Source organism: Colobus angolensis, unplaced genomic scaffold (assembly GCF_000951035.1).
Source record: "Colobus angolensis palliatus isolate OR3802 unplaced genomic scaffold, Cang.pa_1.0 Scaffold139, whole genome shotgun sequence".
NCBI classification, from domain to species: Eukaryota; Metazoa; Chordata; class Mammalia; order Primates; family Cercopithecidae; genus Colobus; species Colobus angolensis.
Genome location: NW_012114477.1, coordinates 324399 through 336427, shown reverse-complemented (window position 1 = coordinate 336427; position 12029 = coordinate 324399). Strand labels below are relative to the sequence as shown.

The 12029-nt window shown below is 57.8% G+C and overlaps 1 protein-coding gene across 1 annotated transcript in view; it reads right to left on the bottom strand.

The window, feature by feature from the left end:
- Nucleotides 1–2648: 2648 nt before the first annotated feature.
- Nucleotides 2649–12029, bottom strand: part of AP1B1 (adaptor-related protein complex 1, beta 1 subunit) — a 34174-nt gene continuing 24793 nt past the window's right edge. The window contains exons 14-19 of the mRNA XM_011934808.1: nucleotides 9135–9280; nucleotides 6691–6820; nucleotides 6362–6446; nucleotides 5540–5626; nucleotides 5296–5450; nucleotides 2649–3853 (exon numbers count right to left, since the gene is read on the bottom strand). Of these exons, the coding sequence (XP_011790198.1) occupies nucleotides 3779–3853; nucleotides 5296–5450; nucleotides 5540–5626; nucleotides 6362–6446; nucleotides 6691–6820; nucleotides 9135–9280 (678 nt within the window). The 3' untranslated portion in view covers nucleotides 2649–3778. The remainder of the gene's footprint in view (nucleotides 3854–5295; nucleotides 5451–5539; nucleotides 5627–6361; nucleotides 6447–6690; nucleotides 6821–9134; nucleotides 9281–12029) is intronic.

Sequence of the window (12029 nt, the reverse complement as noted above, 5' to 3'; positions counted from 1 at the left end):
GGCGTGGTGGCAGGTGCCTGTAATCCCAGCTACTTGGGAGGCTCAGGCAGGAGAATCGCTTGAGTCTGGGAGGCGGAGGTTGCAGTGAGCGGAGATCATGCCATTGAACGCCAGCCTGGGCGACAGAGTGAGACTCCATCTCAAAAATGAAATAAAAATGAAAAAATGAAAAAAAAAAAAAAGGCATGACACTCTCTGTAATGGGTTAATAGTGGAAAAACCTCTGCTATATAAGCCCAACATGTATTCTGTGCTACCATTTCTACATAAGAAGGGAAAAAATCCACATTAGGCAAAGCTGAGTCTCTTTGGATAATGACATTGGTTTCCTTTGGGGAGGAAAATGAGGGAAAGGGGTAGATTTTTTACATCTATTTTGTCTTCTGGATTTCGAACCATGTGAATGTGTTACCTTTTCAAAACAAGAACAAAAATAGAAAATGCATCTTGGGTATACCCTCTGGTTCAGCAGTTCTGGGGCTGGATCCTATAGCTACGTCCCTGCCCATGCAGAGGGTGTTATGTGGGAGGTACTCGCTGCAGCATTGCTTAGGGTGCAGAAACAGCCTGAATGCCCCACAGCAGGGACTGGCTAAGGTGGCCCACTCACACAAGGAAGCCTGAGGCGGTCTGCTCCTAAAGATGGGGAAAGAGCTTCAGAAAGGACTGTCAGGTCAGAGAAGGGATGTGCTAGCAGTGCCTAGGTAGGCCATCATTCGTTTAGTAGATCTCTACATGGATTTGCTTATACACATGTGCAGAATATCCCTGGATGAAAATCGAAATCTAGCAACAATGTCTGCCTTTAAGGGAGGAAAACTAAGAACTGAGGATCGAGTGGGAGGGGGAACTTTATTCTCTGTCTGGCTGACCTCACTCACCATGGTCCTGAATTACTCGCTCCATAAAAACAAACACAAACCACTAGCTGAAGATTAAACAATGTAAAACCAGGTCCCGTGACAGCCTTGGCAGTGTCTGTTGCACAGGGGAACCCATCAGCCCTTGGGTATGTGTTGGACCCTCCAGAAACAACTGGTTGCTGTTGTTGGATTTCCTGATTGGCTGGGAAGGTTCAAGACGCTGGGGAATCTTCTCAAGAAAAGCCAGCGAAGTTCCCTAAACTGCCAGATGCCAAGGCCTCCAAGAGGCAAGGCGGGGAGGCCTGAGTGCGTCAGGAGTAGGAAGTGCTACATGAGCAGGAGGGAGGCAGCCTGTGATGACCCTCAGAGGTGAGGGAGGGACAGGGAAGCTGAAGGGTACAGACTGGCTATGCCCTAAAGCACTCTTCCTAAAGGCTGGGCCCCAAAGGAGCACCCTGTGTGTCTGTTCTCCTGATGCAGTAGTGTGGGGACTGGGAGCGTGATGGCCCTGCCTGCCTCAGTTTCCCCACGTGTAGACTAAGCCGCTGCAGTGTATGCTGGGTTCCCTTATGCTGAGCACTGTGGGGTGAAAGAGGGCCCCGACTGGTGAGGCACCGCTCACGATCACCTGAGGCTTGAGCAGACTCATTCAAACACAGGTGTCTAGGGATGGTCCTCCTTTCTCGCCAGCTCTCCTCACCCAGGTGGCTTGTCCTGGGCCTCCAGTGGGGACAGCAATCCCACACTTGCCCTCTTCAGACCTTGCGATGGAGAGGTGGGGAGGTGAAGTGCTGAGCCCCCTGAATGGCTGAGCTGGCAGGCCATGGGTTGGCGGCCCGTGCAGCTGCTTCCCAGGCAGTGTTTCCAGGTGTTGAGCTCAGAGGAGGCAGGCGACATGGCAGGGTGACAGTCCCTCTCATTAAGGGCTCACCAACCTAGTTCCATGGCAGGGCAGAGACTCTCAGGCGAGGCAAGAACTAGGGTTGTGCAGTCAAGGACCTTGGTTGGTTCTGGACTCTGTGGAGGGGCCACAGCTGGGCATGCAACTCAAGCCCTTGACCCTGGGGTCCCCAGGGCAGCACAGTGACACCACAGAGGTCAGAGGTGGGGCAGTGGAGGGCCAGATGCTCCTGTGATGCCCTGTAAGAGGGCAGGCTGTATGGCCCAGTTTCCGGCAGCCAGGAAGGCAGCGGTGTGTGTGAGGTTGGCAGCATGTGGGGAGCTAAGTACAGACAGAACACGAGGGAGCGGCTGGGGCTGAAACAAGCTGAGGGGAACCTGGGCTGCTCCTCCCTCAGAAGCAGGCTGAGGCCCACCAGCCAGGAGGCAGCTCAGCTGACGAAGCCCTGCCTAGGGTCTGGCCACCCTTACCTGGGAGTTAGGCCAGTGCCAGGATTGGGGCCATACAAGGTGTCCTCGGTGGCGGCTGGCCTTGTCCACATGCCCAACCCCTCTCCCACCACCGCCCCGATCAGGGGATCTCCCACGCCCCCCGGAGCCTCCCAGATGACAGGGAGCTGGGGAAAACCACAAGGGGAGCCCAGGCTTCTGGCCAGCATCACAAGGCAAGACAGCGTCAGCTCCGTGGGAGGTGGGATCAATGGCAGGAGAGGGGCCAGGGACAGCAGGCTGCAGCAGTCAATTTGCCAAGGATAGGATGGAGGGAAGGTGCTGTCCTCAGAGTGCTGCCGCACACACCACTGGAGCCTTTGACCCTGGGGTCCCTGCAGCCCGGGACTCCTGCCCAGAAGAGCCTTGGGCCTGACACAGTGGCTGGGGACACACTTGATGTCACCATTTTTATTCACTTTCTCTTTCTGAAAATAAGAGTAAACATACAATATATATTTTCTGATGATATATATGAGATCTAGTTACTGTAGGGTCAGAAAACCATCCCCAACCACATGGAGGCAGCTTTCAATCCTGACATTTGGTGGAGGGGAAAAAAGTGTCCGTGATTGCCAAAAGCCGAATCTTTCTTTATTATTAAACAGCAGTAACAGGAAAACCTAATGCTGTCAGACACAACTGAAACCTGGGAGGCCAGGAGGAGGGCAGCAGACACTACAGAGAAACCCCAAAGAAACCCAAACAGGAGGCGCACCCACTCGCCCAGCCCCATTCCTCGGCCTTGTCTCTGTTGCAGGAGGCCTGGGCTCAGAGGTGACACTGAGGAATGTATCACAGACCATCCTTGGGGCAGAAGTGGGGAGTGGGGGACAGTGCAGCTGCCAGTAGGGTGGGAGCCCAAGACAGGGGCTCTGGGAGCTTCTGCCTGGTCTTGACCATGCGGGTCAGCACTCGGGAGGCTGTGGCCCAACTGGCACAGCTGCAGGGCACCAGCCAGGTGGCTGCAAGGGGGCAGTGCAGGCCCTGGGCTCCTCCCAACCCAGCTCTGCCCCTTTGCTGGCACCTACAGCTCCTTGAGCCCCAGGCCTTAGGCAAGCAGTTCTCCTGATACCAAAGGGACCCCTACCTGCACACCCAGGCCAGGTTGGCAGGGTCCATCCCATGAGAGGTGGCAGTGGGGTGCCCTTTAACACCAACCCGAGATTCCAAGAAGCCAGGGGCTGCCGGGGCTGTAAGCCAGTGGGGCAAGCTCCATGCTCACCCTTCAGGCACAGCTTCTGTGGCTGCTCCGGCTCTGTTTCCTTTGGTCCCCTCCTCACCTAACCCCACGTCACAGCCACAGGAGCAGGGGTGTCCCGGAGCACGGGCGTGTACTGTGCTCTCACCCCAGAAGGGGGTGGTGCCCTACCCCAGGGATCGGGTGCTGCCATTAGGACCACAGAGCCCACGGGGTGGCCAGGAGCCCTGACTGGTCCCTCCTGCGAGGAGGAAGATGTGCTGCCACCCCCAGGGGCCTCCTCGATGGGGCGGGCAGAAGGCTGGGGCGGGCGCTGGCCAGGGCCTCAGTTCTTGAGGATGGTCTCGTAGGCCTGGTACACGTGCTGAGACACCTCTGGCGCTCGACACTTCAGGGACAGCTGCAGGGGAGAGAGGGGTCGGGGGAAAGAGCACTCATCCCTGGAGTTCCTCTCAGGAAGGAAAGGGGTGGGGAAGACAGCAGAAACCAATGGGATAGCGTGGCGTGCACACAGCCTGGCAGCAGCTGCGCCTGGCACAGATGTGAGGTAAAGCGGAGGGGGCGGCCATCGCAGCCAGCCGGGTGTGGACCAAATATACTTGCAGCCCACACACCTGCTGTCAGCCCAGTCCCCAGAGCCCTGCTGGCAAGCAGTGTGAGTCACGAGCCGGAGGCCCCCACCCTGAGGGCTGCCCGGCCCCCCAGAGTCCCTGGAGGTCTGGGGTCCTCAGGACTGAAGCCTGACAGAAAATCCTGAGGCAGTGTGGGAGGGCTGGGAGGGAGCCTGGAGGGGTGCTGGGCTCATTCCTGGTTTCCTACGTAGGAAGCAGGCACAGTAGAGACTTTGCCTCCGCTCTGGGGCCTGAGATTGAGATCACAGGCAGAGGAGAGAGGAGCCCCCACCCATCCACTCTAAAGCACTGGTTCCGCAACAATGGAGTTTCGCAGGTCAGCAGCAGCCCACGGGCTGTCCAGGTCCTAGGAAGGGCTCTGTGCACACTGTGAATGTGTGGAAGTGGGGTGTCAGCACCTCAATCAGGGCCACCTGGCTAGAGCCTGCCAGGTGAGGTGAGGCCAAGAGATGAGTGCAGACAGGAAACATGGAGTGCATGGGGGGGCCAGGACAGGAGACAAGGCTGGGGAGGGTGGACAGAGAAAGAGAAAGCAATCTGCTAACCTCTAAGTCCTGCACCACGGGCACCAGCAGGGAAGGTGACATGCAGCAACCAGACACAGGGAGACGGAAGTTACCACCACCGAAGCCACGCCACAGCCCCCACCGACCAGCGCTGGCAGCAGGGCCCAGGAGGCGCAGTGTCTGGAGGGCCATGCCTGCCAGAGACTCAGGGGTGCGGGGGAGAAGCAGAGCTTGGGGCTGTCCAGGGCCCTGGAACAGTGGCGCAGACCTCCAGGACAGTTATGTGCCCCAGGGAAGCCATCCCCTGACAGGTCTACCTCAAAGGCTGGGAAGTTAGGACTCCTGGGAACCAACGTCCTCCCAGCTGGGCATGCAGGCACCCACAGGACAGGGCTAGGGCCTATGCTTAGCAATGCCACTTCCCAGTCAGGGGTGTCAAACCAACTTCACCACTTCACAGGGCCCAATTTTACACAATCTTCTAGTCCAACTCACTGTTCTGAGACCCAATTGGTGTCTTATCTGGGTAACCTGACGGGGTGGATGTGAAAGCTTTCTAGAAAGGTCCTTTTCAGGGACCGAACTGATTCTGGTTCAAGCCAGGCTTGAAGGGATGCTTGGACCGCATCCTCCACCAGAACCACCCCCTGGCATGGGACGAAGGGGAGGCTCCAAGGCCGCAGGGTGGGTGCCGGGGCTCTCACCGTGCAGCTGGGGTTGCCCGGCTGGATCCGCAGCTCTGCCAGCACCCAGATGCCATTGGTCAGCTTCAGGGACTGGTAGAGCATGTCCTGGCCCTCCACGTTCCTCTTGGCGACAGTGAAGATGTTGCTGCTCTGCAGCTTGCTGCTCGCAGCTTCTGTGGGGTCACATGGCCGTGGGAGACCCCAGTCAGTGCGGGGCCTGGGTACAGACGAGGGGCTGGGGTCATGTGCTCGGAGTTCTCACCTGCATTGAGGGGGCAGTCTCTGATCTGGAACTGGGCCTCATTCTCATTGGGAATATCCTTCCATGTGGCCAGGAACATCTGCCGGTCTGCAGGGTGAGTGGGGGGGATGAGAGGGGGGCCCCTCATAAACCTGTGGGCTCTCTGCAGCTCAGCAGGAAATGGGTCTGGCCTTTACTGTGCCACCTGAAAGCTGACGACAGGCACTAGCTGCTACACAGCCCTCCTGCTTCCCTGAGCACACCCTCCGCTCTGTGACGGAGGCCCCAGTGCTGCTTCCAAATGACCCTGGTTTCCTGCCTTCGGGCCTCAAATCTCCCCTCCCCACCCCCACACACCTTCCTCCTCCTGGGTGAGCAGCCTGCTTGTAAGTCACAGCCTCCCATGCAGGGCTTCTGTGGCAAGCAAGAGATGACATGGGCCAAGGGCTCCACGCAGCCAGGGGCCGGGTGCAGGCCATCTGTGTGCTGCGATCAACACCCTTCTTGGGGGTTCCAGCAAGGACACAGAGCGGGGGGTTACCAGGCGTGGGGCATGACCTGGGCTCTCTGCAGCCTGTGGGACAAGGCTGAGGAGCGAGCAGGAGAGCCTGGGAGTGGGGTGAGTTCCATGTGGCACAGCCCACCTGCCAGACCAGAACTGGCCACTAAGGCCTGGGGGTCCTGGATATGTCCCTCACTCCAGGCCTGCAGGGAGGAAGCGACTCCCTGACTCCATTTGTGGGTAAGGCAGTCCATCCGGGCCTTGGTAAAGGCACTACCTTGGCCAGGTTCCCAAGCCACAGTCCCATTTCAGGCACCCCAGAGGGCTCCCTCGTGACTCACCCATCTTCCCATCCTCCACAAAGAGTATGTGCAGTGGGTACAAGGTGCTGAAGTAGAAGACATCAATATTGTTCTTCACAGCCACCTAGGCACAAGGGGGTCCCTGGTCAGTCTCTGGGCCTTGATGCCACCTCTGAGGCCCCAGGAAGGGCATCGCTGAGCAGATTCTCTCCCAGGGCCTTCCCTGGTAAACATACCCCTTCGTTCCCTGACTGGGCCTCCCCAACAGCTAAGAGCATGACTCTGCAGACACAACCCACTGCCGACCCCAGTGGGGCCCAGATGGTGGGTGTGTAAGGACTGGGGTGCCTGCCCTCCCCAGAACCCACCTGGAGGTTGTTCAGAGGCTCCATCTTCATGACCGAGCCCACCGTGCTGAGAGGCAGGGAGATTTCCACTGTCTGGTTGGGGCTGAGTGGTGCGTGGACCTGGAGGGGGGCGGCGGGGGCCAGGCCAAAGCTGGGGAGAGAGAAGCCCCACAGGCATGGCAAGGGGAGCAGGTGCTGATGCGGGACAGGTGAGCTCCTCCGGCTCGGGAGCTGGGGCTGTGGTTGGCAGGGAGCCTGGACCCTGGACAGGATGGGCTCCTGGTCTCCCTCCCCCAGATGACCATGTGGACAGAAAGAAAGAGCCCCAGGCCAGTTGCTCTGCCCCAGCCTGGCTGCAGGCCTAAAGCCCAGCTCTGTTCTCCTCTGGGCCAGGCACTGGTGGGCCCAGGTAAGCAGGCCTTGCCCTGTCCTGCCCTCAAGGAGCTCTGTCTAATGCCAGCAGCCTGGAGTATAAGCTGCTTCTACCTTGAAAACTCTGGGACTGCCCAAGTCTTTGCTGCCAATCCTCAACTCCCAGAAGGGATATGACCATCCCAAGCAAGACGCTAGATTTTACTCTCTTGGCCAGAACTGGCCAGGACACACAGTGGCCACAGAGAGATTCAGGAAAGCCCTGCTTCTCTGCAAAGCAGCACAATGGCAAATGGAAGATCCTCACGAGTGTGAGCCAAGAGCTGCAGGCTCTTGGAAGATAAGTCACAGGGCATGGGACTGGGGGCACAAACCGAGGGCTCAGTATACCCGGGCTACAGATTCGATATTACACGCGTTCCCAGCCTCATAAAAACAGGGCCAGGTACACCTCTTTCCATCCTCTAGATAAGGACACCGTCTCAGGGAGGAGCAGGCTTGTGTCAGACCCCACAGGGTGACTGGCACTGCTGAGAATGAGAGTTTGAGCTGTCTGACCCCAGCCTGTGCTCTGCCCAAGAAGCCATCAGCCTGCCTGGGACACAGAGGGAGACCATTTGGGGAACCCCAGGCCCGCTTGGTGGCTCAGCACACCAGGATTTCCTGGGAGCTCCACTACTGCCCGCTGTGTGAGCTGTCCAAGGAGCCCAGGTGTCATTACCTACTAAAAAGGGGTGATGGCAGTGACTTTGCTGGGCCATCAAGTGCCTCAAGCGAGACAATACTCCCAAAGCCGGTGGCACAGGGCCTGGTGCCCAGGAAGCATTCAGCATACAGTAAGTTTGCTAGAGGCAACCATTGGAACCACCTCCAGGAGCCTGGTGCACTTCTGTGACCTCCAGGGTCACATGAGGGTAAGTGGCAGAGTCACCCCCAGTCCTGGTCTGCCCAAGAGTCAGGACCTACCAGCCTCCAGGCTTCCCTGGGGAAGCAGCCCCTTCAGTCAACTTCTTAGAGGCTCAGTTTGCTCATCATGAGCGTGCTCAGGAAGAAGAATCATCAGGAGGGGCTGCCAGGGGTCCCCAGGGGAGCCCTAGCTTCACTGGCCGGGTCCATGACAGTGCCAGACAGGCAACCTTCCCACTGACACCCAGTGTAGGGGACCCGGTGGGGAGGGGCCTGGAGCAGCTACCGCTCCCAGAGGCCCCATCTGATACTTTAATCCTCTGCCACAATGGGGAGGCTGGCAGACAGGCCCACTCCCCACCAGCCTTCTGAGAGCTGGTCCCTAAGATAGGCCCCTCCTATGTGGGGTGTTTGCCAGAGGTGGGCTCCTCAGCTGGAGCAGGGCGTTTCTGTCTGTAAAACACTTCTTTGGACAGTGGAGGCAAAAATAAGGGGGGCCAGGTGTAGTATCGTGCACCTGTAGTCCCAGTGACCCAGGAGGCTGAGGCAGGAGGATCGCTTGAGCCCAAGGGTTCAAGACCAGCCTGGGCGATAAATACACCACGGCACTCCAAAAAAAAAAAAAAAAAATGAAAACGAAAGACATCCCTCCCCACTCTGCCTGGGACTTTGGAGTCCATATTCTACTTGGGGGTAGAAATCCCACTGCTTGGCTGAGCACGGTGGCTCACACCTATAATCCCAGCACTTTGGGAGGTCGAGGTGGCGGATTGCCTGAGCTCAGGAGTTCGAGACCAGCCTGGGCAACATGGTGAAACGCCACCTCTACTAAAAATACAAAAAATTAGCCAGGCATGGTGGCAGACACCTGTAATCCCAGCTACTTGGGAGGCTGAGACAGGAGAATTGCTTGAACCTGGGAGATGGAGGCCGCAGTGAGCCGAGACGGCACCACCGCACTCCAGCCTGTGTGACAGAGTGAGACTCTATCTCCAAAAGAAAAGAAACAAACAAAACCCAGTGCTTCAGGGAGTTTTGGCCCGAGGGGTGGTGGGGAACATCCTCCAGAAAAGGGGCACTGCCCTCCCCCATGCGGCCCCACCCCTGCCTGCTGTCCCCAGAACAGATTCCAAGTTGGATTCTCTCAGGCCTCCCCTTGAGAGGTGAGTTGGCCTTAGGGAGCTCACCTGTTGCGGTTGAACTGGATGGCAAAGTCGGTCATGACCTGCAAGGCCTTGTTGGTCAGCTGCAGGTCCATGGAGATGGAGCCCACCTGGCGGGTGAAGGTGCCCAAGATCTCCAGCCCCTTGGCCTTCATGGCTGGGAGCCAGACCTGCCGGGAAAAGGGTGCAGCGGGTGGGTGCCTCTTCCCCCACCCCAAACTCAACAGCCCACCTGAGGGTGCTTTTTCTCTCTCTCTCCTGCAGGGGCCTCCCAGATCCAGCACCCCCACCTTTACTGCTAGGGGATGACCAGATACGTATTGGGAACAGAACAATCCCATGTCCCACCTAGGGTCATGGCCACGATGTGGCTGCCTCTTGGAGCAGCTCGGGCTGGGGAGGCGCTTTGGCTCCAGGGCTGATGTTGAGTCCTCAGAGGGCAATGGAGGGATCACTTGGGAAGTAGGGCTGAGGGATGCCATGAGCTAAGGACAGAGCTCAGTGCCCAATGGCATCCTGGGCCTCGGCCAGAGCCTGGGCCTTCCTGGCCGTCACTGCCTGTCCTCCCTTGCAGGAGGCAGGGCTGGCCTTCAGCTGCAGCAACTGGTCTGACCAAGGACAGTACCTAAGAGGACCCCTTGCCTGGCAGGCCTTCCGCTGCTTGGCTGCCCTTGTCATTCGAGTCTCAGCTCAAGAACCACCTCCTCCCGGAACCCTGCCCCCAGGCTCCCTCGCCCCAGTGATGTTATGGCAGATAAATATGACCTTGTGTCTGTCTCCCCTGTACTCAGAGAGCTCGCTGAGGGAAAGGCTCTGTTTTTCTGTCTTTACCACCTTTGGCTCAGAGCCTGGTGTGAAACCAGCGTTCGGGGAGTGTTTGCTGAGCAAACAGCATGAGTTAGAGCCCTGCCATGGAAGACATCCGCCAGCGGCATCCTGTGGACTCACAAACGCCTCTCAGGCGGTTCCTCTCCCATCGACAGCTCACAGGCCCCTTGAGGTCAAAAGGGTTAGATCCCACTGCCAGCTTCTGCAAGTGCACTCAGTGCCAACAAACGTCCCACTGTCTCTCAGGTTGCCAGTGCCAGAAACCACAGAAACACCAGGCACAGCGCCCCGGCCCACCCTAACCCCCTCGCGGCAGTCACGCAACCCAAGTCCTGCGGAGCCCACCTCCTGCATCTTCCTCCAGGGCCTCCATGTCTCTCCCTCTCCAGAGGCGCCACCAGCATCTAAGCTGCCACCAGATTTCCCCAGGTGAGACAGCAGCTGCCAGGTGGCGCCCCATTTCCACCCTCTCCCCCTTTCCACAGCAGCTGACGTTATCTTGTGACATGCAGATCTGATCATGGCACCCCAAGAAACCCCTTCCAATCCTGCAGTGGCGTCCTTGGGCCTTGGCCTCCACAGCCTGGTGCCCATCTGCTGCCCAGGCTTGCCCCTGCCCCTGGGACCTCACACCAGCTGTTCCCTCTGCTTTGAAAGCGCCTCCCCACCCCCATCCTGCACAGTTAACCCTGAGCACCCTTTGTGCCCCCTGGACAGATCTGTGAGGACAGAAAGTACCCTGCTTTGGTTCTCAGCTGTGCCATGGCTGCTGAGAGAGTACGCAGAGGCCAGCTGAACTTGACTGGGGGCATGGCTCCCTCATGGACGACTACCCCGGGGCCCCTGTCAGGCCTCCTTTCCCCTGGCCCTCTCTCAGTCGCCCATGGCTGGGGATGGGGACCGCACTGCTCTTGGTCACTGTGGGTTCATGGTGTCTCACACAGGTCCTAACAGAACAATCTTCAATCTTTACTGGATGAACCAATGAACTGTCACCACCAGCTGAGCCAAATGGTGAGGAACCCAAAAGTTCTTATACATAGACAGCCTCATTCCCTTAGACCAGCAGGGTTGGCCAAAGCCTTTTTTTTTTTTTTGACAGAGTCTTGCTCTGTCACCCAGGCTGGAGTGCAGTGGTGCCATCTCGGCTCACTGCAAGCTCCGCCTGCCGGGTTCACGCGATTCTCCTGCCTCAGCCTCACGAGTACCTGGGACTACAGGCGCCTGCCATCACGCCTGGCTAATTTTTGCATTTTTAGTAGAGATGGGGTTTCACCGTGTTAGCCAGGATGGTCTCGATCTCCTGACCTCGTGATCAGCCCGCCTTGGCCTCCTAAAGTGCTGGGATTACAGGCATGAGCCACCGTGCCCGGCCTGGCCAATGTCTTTAACCCCATAGGCAGGGTGTGGAATGCGTGAGGAATGAACAATTGCAGGTGGCCACAGCACTGTTAGGAAGATGTGGATACCTACCAACTGATTCTGAAGGGAGAGGGCACCCACACCCTAGAACCCTCCCATGACTGAGGCAGTGGGGAAAGTCCTGCCCGGGGCAGAAAAACTCCTCCTCCAGGCAGCCTGGCCTGATGACTCCTGACTAAGAGATCCCCTCCCCTCTCCTTTCCAGCATGCTCTGCTGGATACACTCATCTGACCCTTCAGAAAGACAAAGCAGGGATAACACTGGTAAGACAAACACATGGCCGGGCGCAGTGGCTCACACCTGTAATTCCAGCACTTTGGGAGGCCGAGGCAGGTGGATCACCTAAGGTCAGGAGTTCAAGACCAGCCTGGACAACATAATGAAATCCTGTCTTTACTAAAAATACAAATAATTAGCTAGGCGTGGTGGCAGGCACCTGTAATCCCAGCTACTTCGGGAGGCTGAGGCAGGAGAATCACTTGAACCCCGGAGGCAGAGGTTGCAGTGAGCTGAGATTGCACCATTGCACTCCTGCCTGAGTGACAAGAGCAAAACTCTGTCTTGAAAAACAAACTTGGCTGAGCACGGTGGCTCACACCTATAATCCCAGCACTTTGGGAGGTCGAGGTGGCGGATTGCCTGAGCTCAGGAGTTCGAGACCAGCCTGG